The sequence below is a fragment of the Furipterus horrens genome, unplaced genomic scaffold (assembly GCF_987537825.1).
Source record: "Furipterus horrens unplaced genomic scaffold, mFurHor1.1.pri manual_scaffold_7, whole genome shotgun sequence".
Classification (NCBI taxonomy): Eukaryota; Metazoa; Chordata; class Mammalia; order Chiroptera; family Furipteridae; genus Furipterus; species Furipterus horrens.
The window spans coordinates 140,069,665-140,088,830 of NW_028327177.1; the positions used below are offsets into that span (position 1 = coordinate 140,069,665).

The 19,166-nt window shown below is 49.7% G+C and overlaps 1 protein-coding gene across 1 annotated transcript in view; it reads right to left on the bottom strand.

Annotated features, from left to right (window-relative positions):
- The window catches only part of USP4 (ubiquitin specific peptidase 4), a 35,959-nt gene that overhangs the window by 12,258 nt on the left and 4,535 nt on the right, over positions 1–19,166 (bottom strand). The window contains exons 3-13 of the mRNA XM_090284739.1: positions 18,305–18,435; positions 17,017–17,143; positions 16,276–16,421; positions 16,088–16,149; positions 9,559–9,699; positions 8,711–8,828; positions 6,509–6,682; positions 4,710–4,868; positions 3,383–3,607; positions 2,530–2,613; positions 1,352–1,446 (exon numbers count right to left, since the gene is read on the bottom strand). Of these exons, the coding sequence (XP_090140865.1) occupies positions 1,352–1,446; positions 2,530–2,613; positions 3,383–3,607; positions 4,710–4,868; positions 6,509–6,682; positions 8,711–8,828; positions 9,559–9,699; positions 16,088–16,149; positions 16,276–16,421; positions 17,017–17,143; positions 18,305–18,435 (1,462 nt within the window). The remainder of the gene's footprint in view (positions 1–1,351; positions 1,447–2,529; positions 2,614–3,382; positions 3,608–4,709; positions 4,869–6,508; positions 6,683–8,710; positions 8,829–9,558; positions 9,700–16,087; positions 16,150–16,275; positions 16,422–17,016; positions 17,144–18,304; positions 18,436–19,166) is intronic.

Below are 19,166 nucleotides of genomic sequence, written 5' to 3' on the forward strand. Positions count from 1 at the left end.
CTGAAATTTCCTTCATAGACAGTAGTTTGTCAGCCTCCCCACGGCATGATGCCCATTTCTTCTCGGCTCAGGTGCGTACAAATATTAGTTTCAGAATAGAGGGCGGCTGTGTTAAGGACTTGGGGTCAGAAATAGACAGGCCCTAGCCCTGCGGCCCAGCATGAGCCCTGGCGCCCTCCATTTATGAAGTGGGGGAAGATGGCTGTGAGCAGGGGGGCCGTACGTGCAAGCTGCAAGCGAGAACAGAACTAGAGCCATGGGCGTGGTCAAGAACCCCTCCTTTTAGAGTGACTGAGAAGTTCGTTACAAGGTGAAAACGTAAAGGGAAGGGAAGGCCTCTTTTGTGTGGTGCATTCCTCACTCAACAACAAAAACCAGCCCTGGCCGGTGTGGCTCAGTTGGTTGGAGCGTGTCCATAACCGAAAGGTTGCGGGTTTGATTCCCGGTCAGGGCACATACCTAGGTTGCGTATTTGATCCCTGATCCCCAATTTGGGTGCATATAAGCCCCGGTCTGGGTGCGTATGGGAGGCAACCAACCGATGTTTCTCTCCCTTCCTCTCTCTAAAAGCAATGAAATAATGTCCTCAGTTGAGGATAAAAACCAAAAAATCTAAAAAGCCTTCAGCAGAGGCAAGTTACTGAGTGAGAGGAAATAAGGGAGCCACAGATGGGTGGGGTCCCCAAACTCCCTGGGTAAGGGGCTGTCTGGGAGCGCAGGCAAGCTCGCACTCCACCCCACCCCCTGGGAGAGGGACAGACACAAAATCACAAGCAGCAGCCTTGAAGCAGGAGGATGTGGGAGGGGCTGAGGAGACCAGCTGAGGTCAGAGGGTACCGTCCCAACGGGGATAAGACAACTGAATCTCAGAGCTCACAGAACGCTAGAGCTGAAAAGGACACTTTAAACCCACCCTCTCTGTCACTCCGAGTGGCACCAGGCACAGGAGCCGCTGCCTGTGGCACAGAAAGGACAAGACCCTCTGGACATTCCTCCTCCTGCCTTCCCACCCACGGTCCCTCACACAGCTGGGACTCTTCCTGAGAAAAGCGTTTCTAACAGCAGGGCCTTCTGCAGGACCCCTGAACAGGCCTCCTTAACAGGTGGCAGCTATGGACAAAAGGCTGTGTTCATGCCGAGAGTTTTCTGGAATGTCTGGCTCTGAAGGGCCAGGAGGTGCTTAGCACATGCGGCCACCCACAGCTCCCCAACACCCACCTCTTGCACACCCAGGGATCAGGGCAGATCAACATGGCCACCGACCGCCAGAATTTCTGCTCTGGAGACACCAAGAAGGCAAAGTCTCTAGGACGCTTCCTGTGACCCGGCAGAAAAACCACTGAGTACTCACACAAAGATGTCATCCCGGGGCATGATGTGGCTTAAATCTTCATCCATTTGGAAAATTTTGTGGAACCGGTGATTATACACATCTGTGACCACCATCTAAGTGAGAAGCAACAGCAGCAGAAAGATTACAGGACGGATTAAGAGTACTTCAAACCTCGGAGCAAACGACAGAAACTGGGCCTCCAGAGCCCAGGGGCTGAGGCCCAAGGGAGAGCAGTGTGGCCGCCACCAGCAAGACATGCTGGCCACACCTGCCCGAGGCTCCCGAGGGGGCCCGCCCTGGGAGTCAAGGCTGGTAATGGGGGGATGAGCGCTGACCAGAGACCCGTTGTCATCGGGAAGCCTCTGCAGCGTCCGCGGGGCCAGAAGGCTCCAAGCAACCTCAGCACACAGCGGACAGACCGACCCCTAAGCACCACAACTGCCTGAGACCAGCAGGGGTACAAGGAGAGGAGGACCTTGGGCACTGACCAGGGCTGGGACAAGGGAGGGCTGGGAGCATCTAAGAGCTCCTCATGCAAAGGGAGGGCTTCACTCTGCCCGCCTCCAAGAGGGCCAGTTGTCCTTTAAAGACTTCCATCAAGAACACCACAATGTCACTCCACAGGCTTGCAGGGTTTAGGGCAGGAAAGAACTTACACCTTCTCATATTATGGGAGAGATTATAGGAAGGGGTGGCAGAGCTGGGAGCAGAGCCCTACGCTGGTCTTCTGGTCACGGCTAATGTGACCCCAACAGAGGAACGATGGTGTTCCCCGGCCCTGGCTGGTGTGCTCAGTGCACTGAGCGATGGTCTGCGAAACAAAAGGTCGCTGGTCCTATTCCCAGTCAGGGCACAGGCCTGGGTTGCGGGCCAGGTCCCCAATTAGGGGCATGCAAGAGGCAACTGATAGATGTTTCTCTCCCTCTCTTTCTCCTTCCCTTCCCCTCTCTCTAAAAATAAATACAATCTTTAAAAGAAAGGAAGAAAGATGGTGTTCCCCAGACTGGGTCCGGAAGGGGTGGTCTCAGCCATAGCACAGAGTGAGCGAGGGCCAGGGGTCCCGAGGCATCGGATATAACCACATTGCACTGGCCAGTAAGAACTACCCCCCAAAGCAGCCACAAGGTTGAAAACAAACTCCAAAGGACTATGAAGTGCCCCTACCCGGCTGAGGGAAACTGACCGCCCTGCCTTACGTTTTCCACAGCGACGCCACACAGCCTGGAGAGAGCCTCGCACAGGTCAGACACGGCCCCCATCAGCGGCACAATCACACGGTGCTGCAAGGGAGAGGCAGGGAGGGTGAGACGAGGGTGCTCCACAGAGTGGGAGGTGAGCCGGGAAGAGTGAGTGTCTCAGAGGGCAGAGGTGGCCTCCCAGAAACGTGTAGTGTGGTGAGGTCAGGGCTCCGACAAGAGGCCAGCGAAGCCAACAGGCAGGTCGTCTGCACCAGCACCTGCCTCTCTATTCGGGCAGCAGCACAGGCGCTGGGCCAACTCTTTCCCTCCGAATCACTGCTTTACTTAATTCTTTATTCTATTCTATTCTGTTCTATTCTGCAAAGAACTGTTAAAATCATATAATTGCCAACTGGTCCTACATGTCATCTTTCCTTATAGATGAAGAAACTAATGCCAGGGAACTGTGCAGTACAGTCATGCCGGGAGCCATCACTTAGACCCGCTGGGCACACCTCTCCTCTGGCTTTTTTTCCTGGCCAAGCTCTCCTAGCTGACTTAGGAGTGAACCTGACCTGCTTCTGATTCCCAGACCTTCAGATTCAAGGACCACTTAGCAGATCAGTCAGGCTACTTTGGTCAAATAAATGGAGCATGGGGAAGAAGTGACAGAGAAGTCTCCATGACCTTCACAATAGGCCTTGAATGATACAGGTTCACACAGGTGTGATGGAGGCCAAGGGCACACACTCAGGCGAGTGCCAAGGGGTTTCGGTGGCAGCTGGCGGAGCTTCTGACGCAGGAGAGGGAGCAGCGCCACCCTAGAGACCATTCACAACGAGGAGCACCGCGAGGACGCCACGTCTCCTACCTGAATAGGTCTGCAGCGAGGGTCAGCAGGAACCAGGAAGACCTCCATCACTCGATCTTTCTTCAAGGGCAGCGGGAGAGTTAGATAGCAAAATGGATCAAAGGTCACAGAAACCTTAGCACACTCTGGGCAAACCAAAGTAGATTTGAAGAGGCCATGAAATGTATCCACAATCACAGAATCATTCCTCAACCGATGATTCTCCCAGGCTTCCTTTGCGACCACCTGGAAGAAAAGAGAAGGGATTAAAGAAGACACTCTCAATGCCCCTCAGTCCTTTATCATCCAAAATGATTCTCAGCAAAATCTAAAATGGGCCCTGACCGGTGTGGCTCAGTTAGTTGGATGCCATCCTGCAAAGCAAAAGGTCACCGGTTCGATTCCCAGTCAGGGCACATGCCGGGGTTGCAGGTCTGGTCCCCAGTCAGGGCACGTACGAGAGGCAACCAATTGATGTGATTGATATTTCTCTCCCTTTCTTTCTCCCTCCCTTCCCCTCTCGCTAAAAATAAATAACGGTTTTTTAAAATGCATCTGAGACAGACCATGAGGCAGTCTGTACAGCCAAGAACCTGGTCCAGGCCAGCCAGGCCTGGGAGGGCTCTTGGTGGACCACACTCCCACCACATGCCAGCTCTGTGCCCAACCACACACTTAGTGTTGACACAGACTCCAAGGAGGCAAGGCCCGTCTGTCTGTCCTTTGATGGGAAGCACAGACAGAGAGCACTGTGGGCACATGGACTTGACCAGGGCAAGGCCTGCCTCCTAAAGGGTCTCCCATGCTCCAAAGTCCCTTCAGTGGGGTTTTAACTTACAGTTTAGCCCACTCACGGTTTTCCTTTAAGATGCAAATACTAACTTAAAGTATTCATATTGATCATCCCACTGTGGTAGGGTAACTTATATACTAAATTCCCTTTTCATAGATCAGAAAGTCAAGGTAAAAAGTGTAAGTACCCTAGTAATATTAATAGCACTATTTTAATAATCACAGATGGATTTTAATGAAAGCAGTAATAACCTGAAAAGCCCACGCCAGGCACCTCAGAGTTTTCAGAGTGCCCCCGTCTCCGTGTCACCACAGTGAAATTACACCAAATGGACTCCAACGTGAAGAAGCCAAGAGGAAGCAGCAGAAGCGACCTGAGTCAGCCCTTCGGGCCTAGCGTGCGTCTCTCCACCAGAACCCACGCCCACACCGTCAGCAGCAAGGGCGACCAGGGCCCTGGGACCAGCGCGCAAAAGGACCGAAGGGTGCCCGGCCACTCTCACTAGAAGACAGCTTCTTTGGGAGACTGTCGTTCCGAACTCCTAACAGCACATACCCCGTCTGGCCGCCCGTTGGCATCCTTCAGCTCCAGGTAGGGCTTCTTCTTCACCCGGTTTAGATCTTCGTGCAGCCCGTCTAGAAGGAAGGCTAACAGCTCCTGAGAGTCTTGCTGCTGGTAGCCGGAAAACTGAGGGGCGAACCGCCCCACTTGAGTCTATGACAGAAGCAACCACATGGGAAGGCATGAGATACACAGAACCAGTGAGGTCAGATGGGGAACTGTTGTCAGAAACAGCTTTTTAGAGTCAGCTGGGACAGTAAAGAACTCCATCTGGTGGACAAACCCGAGTATTTCCTCAGGGGCCTAAGGGGATGGCAGTCCTCACCAGAGAGAAGGCTCTCAAGAGCCGGGTGACAGCGGATCTGGAGCCTGGCCACTGCCCTATAAGGACAAAGGGTGGCACCCTGAACAGCCACACCTCCTCAGTCCTAACACAAATGCCTCTCCAACTTCCTTCTTTGGTTCAGTCTCCCTAAGAACTTTACAAATGGTATCTGCATCAGCCAGAGGAATCTTCCAGAACGTACCACCCCCCCGACCCCTAACTAAAACTGTCTGCCTTGCACTGATGTACACCGGTTATCCTCAGAGTGTGCTCCCCAACCAGTGGTATCGGCTTCACCGTGGAGCTTGTCAGAAATGCACATTCTCAGGCCCCCAGACCTGCAGGATCAGCAACTCTGGGGATGGGTCCAGTGGTCTGTGTTAACCTCCAGAGACTCTGATGCACCTGCCGTTGGAGAGCCCTTGCCCTACCCCTACACCTCACCGCGGAGCCACCAACCATATGTGGCTACTTAGACTTAAATTAATTAAAATTAAATACAACTAAAAATTTAGGTCCTTGTCCACCCTAACCAATTTTCAAGTGGCTGGTGGCTACATACCAGACAGTGCAGAGAGCTGTCCACCATCGGGGAAGCTCCGCAGTGCCCCCAATAACCCTAATACCGTCTGAGAGTTGTCTGTTTGCATTAGCTTCAACCCAATGTGTTGTTACCCAATTCTAGTCTCTTCATGATTTAGAATGTGAATAGTAACTTACATATATTTCCCAGGAATTGATGTGGCCATGGGGATAGAAAGAATTAGCTTTCAATTTCAATACACCACCCAAGGTTCTAATTTTCCCACTGAGCTACGGTGCTATTCCTTACTCCTCCTTGAATAAGAAACATGCCTCTTTTGTCATCCGTGTGCTTCACAAAGGCTCCTGGAACCCCAAGGTGCAGGCACAATAGGATTTCTCAGATTTCAAAATGTGGAGGCAAGGCACGTCCCCGCCAGCAGGGAAGAACGTTTGGGTCAACGGGAAGCCCAAGGAGCCCAGCACCCGCTGCAGTCTGCCCACCTCCTCCGCAGTCTTCCTTCACTGCCCCTCACGGCACCTTCCACAAATGCCAACCCCATTCCTGACGTAGGGGGCCCAACTCAAACCACGGGGGTGGGGTGGGGGGGGCAGGTTCCAGGCCCAGAGAACCGGGGAGTAGCCTTCAGATGATACTGGGAATGAAATTGAATTTTTATGGCCTGGCTTAAGCTGCTGGCCATGGGAAGACTGGTACCACAGAGTACAGCATTCCGAGCAACCAGAGGTGGGGGCTGCGGTCACTTAAGGTAAGTGTGTGCTGAACGGCTGACGAACAGAAAAGAAGAATCTGATCGTGTGGTGTTTTTAGTCTCAGGGTCCCTCTTAATCCCAAAACGCAAGGAACGCCTCATTACTACATGAAACTACCCACTCCAAAAATAAAAAAATAAAAACGAGGGAAAAAGGACATGTATCAACCTACTTTGAACGTGCGAGGGACCACATGAGCGTCCCTTCCAGACCACATCTGTTTAATGAGCTCTGCGTAGGCCTCTGCGATCTCCCCCTTCATCCCCAGAGGGTTGTCTCTGTTGACTTCGGCCTCGTACTCATCATCGAGGAAGTAGTCCGTCAGGGGCGCAGTATTGCTCAGGCACTGAAAGAGAACGCGGCCGGCACTGACAGCACTCCCGGGGGCACACGGGGGTACAGGAGAAACCGAGTTCTAAAGGGCCCACCGGGGTCAACACCCACAAAATGAAGTGCTCAGCAGATTCTCTGCAAGGCTCGCGCAGTAAGGCGCAGCCTCTGGGAAGGCCAAGCTGTCGGCCTGCCTGGCAGCTCCCTCCCAGGGTCGTGGTCTTGGAGGGACTCACACTCGTGAAGAACAGTCTCTGAAACAAGCTACCTGAGGGCAAAAGCTGTGCGCCCCAAGTGTTTGACATACAACAATTTTCTGTTCAACAGGAGATAATTTTTTTAAAGATTTAATTAATTTATTTTTAGAGGGGAAGGAAGGGAGAAAGAGAGGGAGAGAAACATCGATGTGTGGTTGTCTCTCGTGTGCCCTCAACCAGGGACCTGGCCTGCAACCCAGGCATGTGCCCTGACTAGGAATCGAACTGGCAACCCTTTGGTTTGCAGGCCTGTACTCAATTCACTGAGCAGCCAGGGTAGAAATAATTTTTAGGATAATAATTTTAAGATAATTTTTTTGTAGGGATAGGGACATCCCAATGTTTTATGAGAAAACAAAATATAGAGCCGAACCATTATGGGAGAAAAAAAATCAGCATGATAAAGACAGGAGAAAAATAATAAATAACATCATTGTAGGTGTGTACACTAACTTTACCTCTTCAAAAATGAAGGTGGATATTAAAATTGAATTTTATCAATTGCTTTTCTACATCTGTTGAGCTGATCCTATGGTTTTCTCCCTTATTCTATCACCATGTTAAATGACACTGACTAATTTTTTAGGAGTCAAACCAACTTAGCTCTCCTGGCACTAACTCCACCTGTGTTACCACTTTTATTTAGATATCATTAACTTTGACTTGCTAAAATTGTATTTACATAGGTAGTTAGGAAATACAATAATCTAAAGTTTTCTTTTAAAAAAATTCTTTGTCAGATTTTCATAGCAGAATATGCTGCCTTGTAAAAGGTGGTGAGCTGTTCCTCTTTTCTACTTCCTGGAAGAGCCTGTATGATTGGTATCCTTTCTGCCTTAAAGCTTTGGCTGCATTCACCATTAAAGCCATCTAGAATAAAAATTTTCTTTGTTGTAAGGCTTTAGTTACCAAACCAATTTCTTTAACAAATACAGTACTATGTAGATTTTCTATTTCATCCTGTATAAGTTTGATAAGTTGTGCTTTTCAAAGCAACGTCTAAAACGTATTATCTAAACTGTCTATTTCAATGACAAAATTGTTCTGCTATCCTCTTTTTCACGCCTGTAGTAATATTCCTTTTTCGTTCCTGGCATTAGTCAGTTATACTTTCTCTTTTCCCAACCAGTTTCCCTAGGACTTAATCGGTTTCATTTGTCTTTTTTTTTTTTCCCTGAAGAATCAAATGTAGCTGTACTATAAATCTACTTTGTATTTCATTAATTTCTGTTCCTATCTCTACTATTTCCATTCCTACTTCTTTGGGTTTCTTTTGCTCTTTTCCTGGCATCAAGAAACAGAAACACAAATCATGGGATGTACATCTTTCTTCCCCAACATTCACATCTAGAGCTAGAAACTCCCTCATTATCACCGTCCTCATTCATCAGCCGAGGAACACTGAGGGTACAAGGAGCTGGGAGACTGCCCCGTGAGAAGCCAGAGCTCATCTCCTTTAGTTCTAGGCTTATTCCCACCGCATGACGGTGGGGAAAAAATAAATTTCCAAACCCCAAGAGCTACCTAAGTTGTTAACAAATCTTTTTCCCCTTTCCCTTATAAGAAATCTCAAAGTTAGATGGTAAGTCTTGTGAGGACAAAAACCATATCTGATTTGCTCACCACTGAGTGCCCATGTAAAGAACTTGGCCTTGTCTCAAGGGAAGGTCTGGCTTTCGCCCTTGCCTCCTGGAAAGTGCTCTGTTGACCCTGAGCAGGCCAGTCTTACCCAAGCCCCAAGTACTGCGAAGAGGCAGTGCTCCTGAGCTGGCGGTTCGCGCCTTTACCTGCAAAGCAGAGTTCATGAAGCAGGTGTTCCCCAGGTTTCCAAGTCCACAGACCCCGGGCTGTATGTGAGACGATGGAGACTCCTGACAATTATATGAAGCAGAGAAGGCAGATCCACTGGAAAACACAACCCACATCACCGATGAAAGGAAGTGTCGCACACATGCCCTCAGGAGACCTTCCGGGTGACTCAGGGCCTCCAGTATTCTTGTCTGGTAGCAACGCCATGATGAGAGTCCTCTCCACTCCCCTCTGTAGCCCTCCAGTCACCCTGACCCTTGATGTGACATGACGGCAGGGGGTTAGCCCATCCTTACGGGGAGAAACACTATGTGAATTTTTCACTTGCGGACTGTAGCAAATGCTAACTTTGTGTTTCTTTAGAAGGCCAACTGCGAGGGGACTTCGGGGAGGAACACTGAGGTTACCAAGATCAAGAGCCTACAACTGCCACCACCTCCAGGCCACATTCCGTCCTGACTGTGCCTGAGTGTCCTCTCCCACCCTATCTGTGCTGTGGCCAGTGTTCTTGAAACACTCGAGAAAGGATCACAGTTCTCCGGAGGGGAACAGGCAGGGTTCCCCCACAATGCATCATGCCCTCAGAGCTATTCTACCGTAAGGCCAGCCCACCCCTCCACAGTGACCCCCACGACCCCAGCTGGCAGGAGGACAAGCAGCCTAAGCCAGGACCAGGAGGCACACTTCACTGTGGGCATGAAACGGAGTGAGAAGTCAATAGGAACCCCAACCCCAGTAGCTCAGTGCAGGGCGGAGGGGCTCTCGAGGAACAGCCTGGGGAAGGACACAGAGGACAGGGAAACAAAGTGAAAGGGCCTGCTCTTACCCCCTGCTGCCACCGGAGCCGGGCGTCCCAGAGGTGTCAGTATTATCGCCATTTGCAATGGGAGAGGCAGACACAGAGGAGTAGGAACTTGCTGATGATTGCGGAGAGGTAGTAAAGCTCCTGCTAGGCACAGCGCTCGGTCTGGGAGAGAAGCAGAAACAAGGCGACTGACCGGAAGCCAAAGCAAGCCCCGTTTACTGCCTTAGGTCTCTCTTCTCAAGAAATAAATGTTCTCCATATCCCGTTCTTTAAGGTGCAAAAAGCCTATTTTCATGCTAGCCTCAAGACAAATTTTATTTTATTTAAGTGAGAGTCAATAAATTAATTGGTCTTCCTGTCTCATTCAACCACCTGGTCCCACGCAGCCTCTTTCAGCAGCACAGACCATTGGATTGATCTTCAGGGCACGTGGGTTGGTTTATAAATCACCAGCTTCCCTGAGTTTTAAGAGTTACAAGTGAAAGACAGAAAAACGGCAACAAAGATGAACTACTCCAAAAATACTTTCCACAAACTAAACAGCGGCTATAGCACCCGATAGAAGGAAACGGGGCTTGGCTTTCACCATGCTGTTCACGGGGAGTTTGTTTCCTCCAATTCACCAAATATGAGGGGCCTGTTTCAAACTCATGTTTCAGTATCTTATTCAGATTAATTCCTACTTTCTCATTTTAGATTTTATCAGCATCTTATTTTAGATTTATTCCTACTTTCAGATTAATTATTCAAGGGATAATTGCCCTAAATCTTAAGCTGATATCAATTTTGTCAATTTCCTACTAAAATCCATATAAGAACGTGCAGAAAAGAAAGTGGAACGCTCTGCCCTGTTTCAAATATGCACACGACTGTGATTTCCCTTCTAGACTGGGGGCTATTTTTAGAACTCAGAAACTGATGAGAACACGCTGTCCCAGCGCAGTGCCCAACCTCATGGGATCTGATGTCACCCGGGCTCCTGTGAGAAGTAAGCGCAATGTGGCGGCAGAGGAGAGGCGTGACCCTGCCTGTGTCCACACCAGCCGCGGGCAGAGGTCAGGAAACCACCCAGGGGCCCGAGTGGAACGGAGTACTGCTCCACACTCTGAGGTCCCAGCGAGGGGGAGGGAAGGGGAGGCACCCCTGCTCTAACGCTGACCACCACCTGCTTCACGGTCTTCTCTTTGAGCTGCAAAGGGGTCCGAGAACTCAGCTCGTTAAGTGAGACCTCGCTGCCACCACACAGGTGACCTAAGCCCACACTGGAGGCCTGTCCCATGTGAGGTAGGTATCCCCAGTCTCCTAGGCCAGCAGGAACGTCACTACCCAAGGCTGGGCTGGTGTGGTGGCCTGATATGTCAGGGTGTGGAAACAGGAGCCCCAGGAAAGTGGAATTCAAATCCTGACACACAGAACTTCAAGGTGTGTGGCCCTACACTCCCCTTTTTAGTAGCTGCTCACTGGTAACTTATTCTATTCCCTTGAACTTAAAAGGGAAAAATTCCTATAAGCCATTACATATATCCAAGACCTGTTAATTTCTTAGACAACGTTTCTGGTTGAAATGAAACAAAACAAAGAAAAACTTAATCTGACATTTGTTTAAAATGCTGTAGAAAATACTGTCGGTAATTTTCAGAACAAATTCAGTCAAAAAGAAACCCAATGATGAATACATAAGGATATTTCTATATGCTTGAAAATATACACAATAAAATATTTTTTTAAGTCTACCCTTGACAAGCAAATCCCTGTGTGCGGAAAAGTGACTTGTACCTAGGAAATGCTTGGGCACTTGCCATTTGTCATCCGGCGACTTCAGAGCACATCCTCGGGGCACTGCCGGCTGACACACAAGCATCCGTGGGAGACACCTGATTCTCCAGTGTACACATGAGGGGCGGGAAGACCTCACTCTCAACTGAGTCTCAGGCCACAGACGCTCTCAAAACAGAGGCTACGCCTCCAGAAAACAATCCCTCTGCTTCTAAAAGGTGCTCTGGTCATCCAGCCCTTTTCCGCTCCTAGGCAGGTCAAGTCAGTCTCAGCGGCATCTCAAACGTGCCCAGAGCCCACACAGAGGCCCTGCAACATCCCCCGGGCCTGCACGCCCTGCTCCGCTGGCTTCTCAGAGGCCGCACGCTGCTCTGAGGATGAGCCGACCCTTGAAGCCTGACCTCAAGTATCCAGAGCCCAGCATCGGCGTTGTCACTGCCGTCCCGCCCCCCCAAGCTGTGACCTCCCCACGCCGTCGCCACGGCCTGCACCTGCGTCTTGGCTTCAGAAGCACGGGCCTCTCCTTCCACCTCCGGGCCGGCGGCCTTTTGAAGGGGACTGTGGTACAGAGCTAACCAGGCCCTAAAGACCTCATGCAAGTAAAGTAAGAGCGCCAGAACTGAGTTTAATTTCAGGACACAGCTGATGTCACAGCTGGCCGGTATGGGGGAAGGACCCCACGTCTTTGGTGCACTGAAGTGTTGGTAGAAAAGAGGGGCTGGGCTTTTTTCTTTCACTTCCCACTAGCTATTCTTCCTCTTATTTTTTTTCTTTTTATTTATTTATTTATTTTTATAAAGATTTTATTTTTAGAGAGAGGGGAAGGGAGAGAGAAAGAGATGGAGAGAAACATCAATGTGTGGCTGCCTCTCGGGTACCCCCAACCGGGGTCCTGGGCTGCAGCCCAGGCCTGTGTCCTGACTGGGAATCAAACCAGTGACCTTTGGTTCCCAGGCCAGCACTCAACCCACTGAGCCACACCAGCCAGGGCTATTCTTCCTTTCTCATGTTTATAAACCCAAATATTTAACTAGCCACCTTGCCACACTGCTAAAAGGCACTTCCCAGCATCCTTTGAAGCCAGGTATCGTCCTATAATTGGCAAAGAGATGTAAATGGAGGTTTTATGTGTGATTTCGAAGCGGAAGAGGTGCGCCCTTTTTCCACCTCCTAGCTACTCCAATGCAGGTATAACGGTTTCAGCACTAGCGTCATCCTGGACCCTCATAGTAAGTAAGCAGAGCAAGATGACAGAACTGCTGGGTCTCTAATGACCAGCCCTGGACTGCCCACCTCAGAAATTATTTTTAGAAAGATATAAGCATCTGTCTTGCTTAACATACTGATTTTCAGGTCTTTCTTAATTCCACCACACCTTTCCTAATCAACATAGTATGTTTCAAGGACATAAATGTTATTTTTATATTTCTGGTACCTACTCCATTAACTTACTAGAATCTATGACTTTTTATTTTCCCCATCAATTATACTCTCTGCATTTCCTTCATGAGAAGGAGTTCAGGACATTCTCCTCCGACTCCTGTCTCCTTCTGGGTCTTCCATGTGTGATTAACCAGAATTTCCTTCTAGGTTGCTACTGATATCGGCTGCTTTCGTACACTTTTCTTCTTTTTATTATTAAACTTTCAATTGAAGTATTACGCAAAGAAATATGTAAATTATGAGAGTACAAAAACCAGGATATGTCCACCAAGTGAATACATCTGTCTAACCAGTACTCACAGAGAAACAAGGTGGCACCCACCCCCAAGGCGTCCTCCTCCTGTTCCTCTGCCACAATTCCTCCCAGAGCTAGCCAGTATCATGACCTTGAGCCCCATAGATTAGTTTTGCCTGTTCTTAAGCTTTGTATCAAGAGTCACATAGCAGGCCACGTTTCGTGTCTGCTTTCTCTCACCCACCGCCGTCTGGGACTCAGTGCTGTGGCCGCACAGAACTGCGCTGTGGGCACAGAGCACAATTTACCTACTCGCTCTGCTTCGGCTGGACACGGGGTGTACTTCCGTTGGCTGTATGCCTAGGAGTGTATCACAGTGTTGCAGAACATGCATATAACTTCTCATCTAGCATTTATTGCCAGATCTTCTAAAATCACTACACCAATGTCCATGCCCCAGCGGCAGGGTCCAACAACCCAGGCTGCTCCATACTCAACAACGCTGGTACCATCTTCCATTTGGCCACCCTGGTGGGTGTGCAGAGGCGCTGCACCATGGCTCAAACTCGCCACCTGGGCGACTGCTGAGACCGGGCGCCCCTCCATGTGCTCACTAGCCTTCCAGGTACCCTCTCTGGTAAAGTGACTGTTAAAAGGCTTTTTGCCCCTTTTTCTAATAGAGTTGTCTGACTTCTTCTTTTACTGACTTAGAGGGGATTCTTTGAAAATTCTGGAAATAAGCAATGTGTCAGACATACAAGGTATGTCTGGGAAAGGTCCAGCCATTGCTAATATAACAAGAGCGGACTGCATGACATTGATGGAATCTGGCAGCCAAGGAGAGTGGACTGGAATGCGCATGCGTGAGCAATGATAACTTCACTGTACTAGTCCGTGGGGGTGGCGGACACCCATTAAGGGAGCACGTGTACCATGTGGCCATTGCTTCCAAAATGACTGAGTACGGCAACAAATCTACATCAAATTTTGTGTTAAGCTTGAACATTTCTCCGCTGAAACTATTTGGATGACTCAGAGGCCGCAGCTGTGGGTACCTGGTGACTGGCAGCTTCATCACAACAACGCGCCTGCTCACGTATCTCATCTCGTGCAGAGTGTCTGGCAAAACAGCCAATCACCCAGGTGTCTCAGACCCCCTACAGCCCAGATTTGGTGCCCTGGGACTTCTGGCTTTTCCCAAAACTAAAATCACGTTTGAAAGGGAAGACATTTCAGACTGTCGATGAAATTCAGGAAAATACGACGGGGCAGCTGATGGTGATTGGGAGAATTGTGTGAGGTCCCCAGGTGCCTACTTTGAAGGGGACAGAGTTGTCACTGTCCTACATATGTTTCTTGTATCTTGCATCTTCTTCAATAAATGTTTTTCTTTTTCATATCACGAGGCTGAATACCTTCTGGACAGACCTCGATATTGCAAATATCTTTTCCCATACTGTGGTTTGCCTTTTTATTCTTTGATGAACAGAGTTCTTAAAAGTCACCCACCCTAGCCCTGACTGGTGTGGCTCAGTTGGTTGGGTGTCACCCTGCAAAGTGAAAGGTCATCGTTTCAACTCTCAATGAAGCACATGCCTGGGTTGCAGGTTTGGTCCCCAGTCGGTGGGGTGCATATGGGAAGCAACCAATCATTGTTTCTCTCTCACATATATGTTTCTCTCCCTCTCTTTCTCCCTCCCTTCTCTAAAAGAAAAATCTTTAAAAAGTCATCCACTCTAGCCCTAACTGGTGTAGCTCAACTGGTTGGAGTATCATCCTGTAAGCCGACAGGTCACAGGTTCAATTCCCAGTCAGGACACTTGCCTAGTCCTCACACTACAATCCAGCACCTTCAGTCTATCCAGGGGCTCTCACTGTTTTTCTGACATTTTCTTTCAGTTCCAAGAAGAGAGTCAGCAGCCTGGGCTAGTGTATTTGTTTCCTATTGCTGCTGTCACAAGTGTCCAAAAGCTTAGTGGCCTAAAACAACATAAATTTGTTATCTTACAGTTTGGAAGTCAGAAGTCCAAAATCATTCTCACTGAGCTAAAATCAAGATGTGGGCAGAGCTGTGTTTCTTTGTGAAGGCTCTAGGGACTTCTAGAAGCTGCCCAATCCCCTGGCCCGCAGCCAGTGGAGTCTTTCTCACATTTCATCGCCATGACTCAGTTTCCATCTCCCATCGCCTTCTCTGTCTCATCTCCTTTTTTTCCTTGATTTTTGGTTTTTCCACTGCTGTTGATATTCAATATTCTGTTTCATCCCTCTTTCATGTATACGGACCCTTGTGATTACAACAGGCCTACCCAGATAATCCAGGATGATCTCCCCATCTCAAGATCCTTAATAACATCTGCGAAGTCCCTTTGCACGTAACCTAACACACCCATAGGTGCTGAGGATTAGGATGTGGACACTGGGAGTGTGGGGAGCATTATAAAGTCTGGATCTGGATTCTTAAACTGGAGTCCGTGGCTAGGCCTCAGGGTGTCTGTAAAACCCTCAAGACTTGCAAAATGTTGTGTCTTCTTGCACGTTTCTTCAGAGAGAGCTTGTAGCTTTCATGATTCTCAAAGGAACTATGAGCCCATCACTATGAAAGAGTCACGGTCTAAGGCCTGACTGAGGGAAGAGAGCAAAGAACTACACTGACTCCGTAACTATCAGCACACAGACACTATTTCCCCACGTTACACTGTAAGGAAAATGCATCATGTCCTTCTGGCCCCTTCAGGACACGCACAATCCCACACTGCACATGCCCATCTCCTGAGATCAAGTGCCTGAGTCCCTGGACAAAAACAAAGCCACCTCCTGGCAGAGCAGCACCCCCAGATCCTGGCCCTTTCCTTCCCTTCCCTCTTGCTCACAGAAGGAGGCCCCAGCCTTGGCCCCGCACCCTAACGGCTTCCCCAGAGACGCTGCACAGGTGCTGCTCACCAAAGGCCAGGCCTCCAACTGGGATTACAGACTCCGGATATGCAATAAAATATATTATTCCTCTGACTAAGAACATTTCTTTCTTAGCTAAGTGCCTTAGGAAAGTGTCTCTCTTACAACTGTGTGCCCAGCCACAGGGGGAAGAAGCTCACTTACTTTGACTGCAGGGTCTGCCTTGGCCATGTGCCATCTTCATTTTGGGGCTCAATTACTAGCACCTGAGTGAAAAGGAAACCCACGTGAGGGACGTGCAAGCCACCTCACTGCTGACGTGCTCGGAACTTGGAAGTACCCGGCCCGCGCCCCGGGCAGAGCCGCCTGCTGGGGCCGCCTAAGCCTCCTACCTGACCCTGGAAGAGCCCAGCATCCTGGACAGTGATGTCTAGCCTGCTCAGCTGCTCGTAGGTGTTGCTCATGTATCTGTTCCACAGCCGCGTTTCACGCTCTGCAGGGATGTTGAACACCTTCCGCATCTTCTTCTCGATGGTCGCTGGGGACAGGCAGAAACATCGCTCAGGCTTTCTCCAGGCGGAAGGCTAAAGCCAGCCCTGGTAGGCGGATGCTTTCCCTCCTCCCGTTTCAGATGGTCACAGGGTGCCTTGGCTCAGAGGTTCTGACGAATCTCAGGCCACCCATCCCCTCGGGCACCCCCTTGCACTAACGCGCCCGGAAACCCTCTATGCTTCTCCTTTGATGCTGTGGGTCCTGTTCGCAGTGCAGTGCAGCACGGACAAGTGAGAGAGCTAGGCTTTGGAGTCAGGGCTGATCTGGTTTCAAATACCGGCTCTGCCACTTTCTCACTGAGATTTTTCAGTAAGCTGCTTTGAGCTCTCTGAATCCGCAGTTCTTCATCCTTACTGCCACCTGGCAGCTGGGCAGTGCCCATGCCTGGTGTGCTTCAGCACACGAGTCACAGGCTCAGCTCGTCATGGAACGGCCTGCCCGGCGGGCCGCCAGGTCAGGGCTGCTACCCACAGCCCAAGACGGCCTGGCAACAGGTCTGAGGGCAGCCCAGCTTCCCGCCCCCCAGCCGCAGCGCTCTGCGCTCTCAGCTGGATGGCAGGAGCCCCGGCCCAGCTACTCACCGATGGTGTCTGCCTTGCTGAAATGGCAGCTCAGCACACTGGTGGGGTCGCCAATCTCACAGAGCTTCAGTTCCAGCAAATACACCTCCACCTTGCAGTGCTTAACAAACAGGCCGTGCTCCACAACCTGCAAGAGAGGCATCGGTGAAGCGGCAGCAGCCCCACACCTGGACGGCCTTGGAGGCGACACAGTTCAGCAGTGACGAGAGGCAAAATCCACATGGTAATTACTTTTCTTAAGAGATCAGGGGATCAAAAGTATAGTTTTTAAAAGTCACTGGCTTCTGTCCTGGGGGTTTAAACACCTTATTTCCACTCATCAGGACCAGATAAGAGCACCATGACGGAGCCAAAGGCAGCAACACCACCACACGAAGGGGAATTCACTGTCCACCTCTAAGTAGGGGCCCTGAGGCTGCCCTGGCATCACGGGAGTCTGCCGAATCGGAGGACTAGGGAATACGGTGAAAGCCCTTGGTGGAACACTCACCACGTGGCAGCACTGTGGGCATCAGGGCACGTCTGCAGGAAGCTGGCGTGCCCCTGAACTTTTGATCCCTAACCCCTTTCTGGGTCCCAGGTTTCAAGCTGAAGAAAAAGAAGGTAGTTCTGGTCCGAAAAGTGGCTCTTAGAAGCATGGCTTCAGGACTATCGCTCTTTCCTACTCTGCTAACAAGGGGAAGAACACATCTGGCCGGGAGAGAAGTTTATCCGATGCCTACCGATCAGCAGGCAGGCAGGCTCCTGTGATTTCCCCTCCGTAGGACAAGTTCCCTGTGGGAGTCAGGGTGGTAGTCCTCACCTGGGTCCTGTCTATGAAGGATTAACAATCTGGGTTTCTGTCCCAGGACCTGACTTCTCTTAAGAGGCTATTCCTCTCTTGGTTATAAAAACCTGCTTTTTGAGATACTCTACAGTGTGGCCAAAGACTCTTAGGTACAAGGGAAAAAGCAGTTATCAGCAAGGCTGTGGAAAAACAAGAAACAGTACATTACTGTATGTCCATAGGACCCAAGGGAACGTTCTCTCACAGAGTGCTCTAGTGGCACCACCAAACACACCCCAAGCCACCGGGCAGCTCTGATGTCAGGAGGCCACTCACTGTAACATGCTGGGTGAGCAGCCTCACTCACAACCACGATTCCTGATAGAGAACTAGAAAAAAGTCCTCAAAAACCTCCACTCAACCACTCAGGTATGTCCAGCACCCCAGAAACCAACACCAGTCAGTGTCCCCAGGGAGCAGTTAGAGACGCTGACCAGCAGGTATGATCGTTCATGTACTCACTTTTCTGACGATGGGCTGCTGGCCTTCCACACAGCCATACCAGTTCAGTAACTTGTTCCAGGCCTCAGCTGGGACCAATACATAGTCCAATTCATCAATTAAATGTTCTTTCAAGGTCTGACTCTCAGGATCTAAAAAAGGAAATGGCTTATAACTCACTGCTCTTTTCTCCAGAAAGGTTTGTTTTACATGTTTCTTATGTCCTCTTCAGAGACCAGGAAAGTACAAGAACAGTATAAAATTACAGCACTCTGTCACTGGCTAGCACAGAGCCAGCCTATCCTTGGTCTCTTGCCACGCTTGCTGAACATTTTATGAGAAACTTGTATTTCAGCTAGGAGGATAGAAGGGAAAAGCTCCAATTTACATTTTCAAAGTACTTCCAAATTCCACAGTTAAACTTGCTAAGTACTATTAATATTTAACATAATATTCTCCATAGAAAAACATTAAGATCAGATATTGTCTTCCCCTGAAAAATTAAGAAAGCAAACAAACGAGTGATTGAAGTTAAGTTCATTTTACCGAGTCATTTAGCACATGTATTTTTCAACACTCCAGGTCAAAACTCAGTTGGACACCCCCCTGTGGAGGGAGAACATCTTTAATGGGCTAAGCATCCACCTTACAACCTCCAGAGAGAAGCTACTTGACTGGCAGTCAGAAGTGGAGATTCATGGTCGGAAACACACTTCCTCCTGGGGGGCCAAGGGACTGGATCAGGGGATCGGGCTTCCAGCAAACAAATGAAGCCAGGAAACTGGGAAGCAGAGAGTTTCCCAAAGCCAGGGGACATCAAATTGGGGGACCAGGAAAAGGATGCTTGCCCTTAGCTGAAGGTCATGCAACATGACTGCCCAGA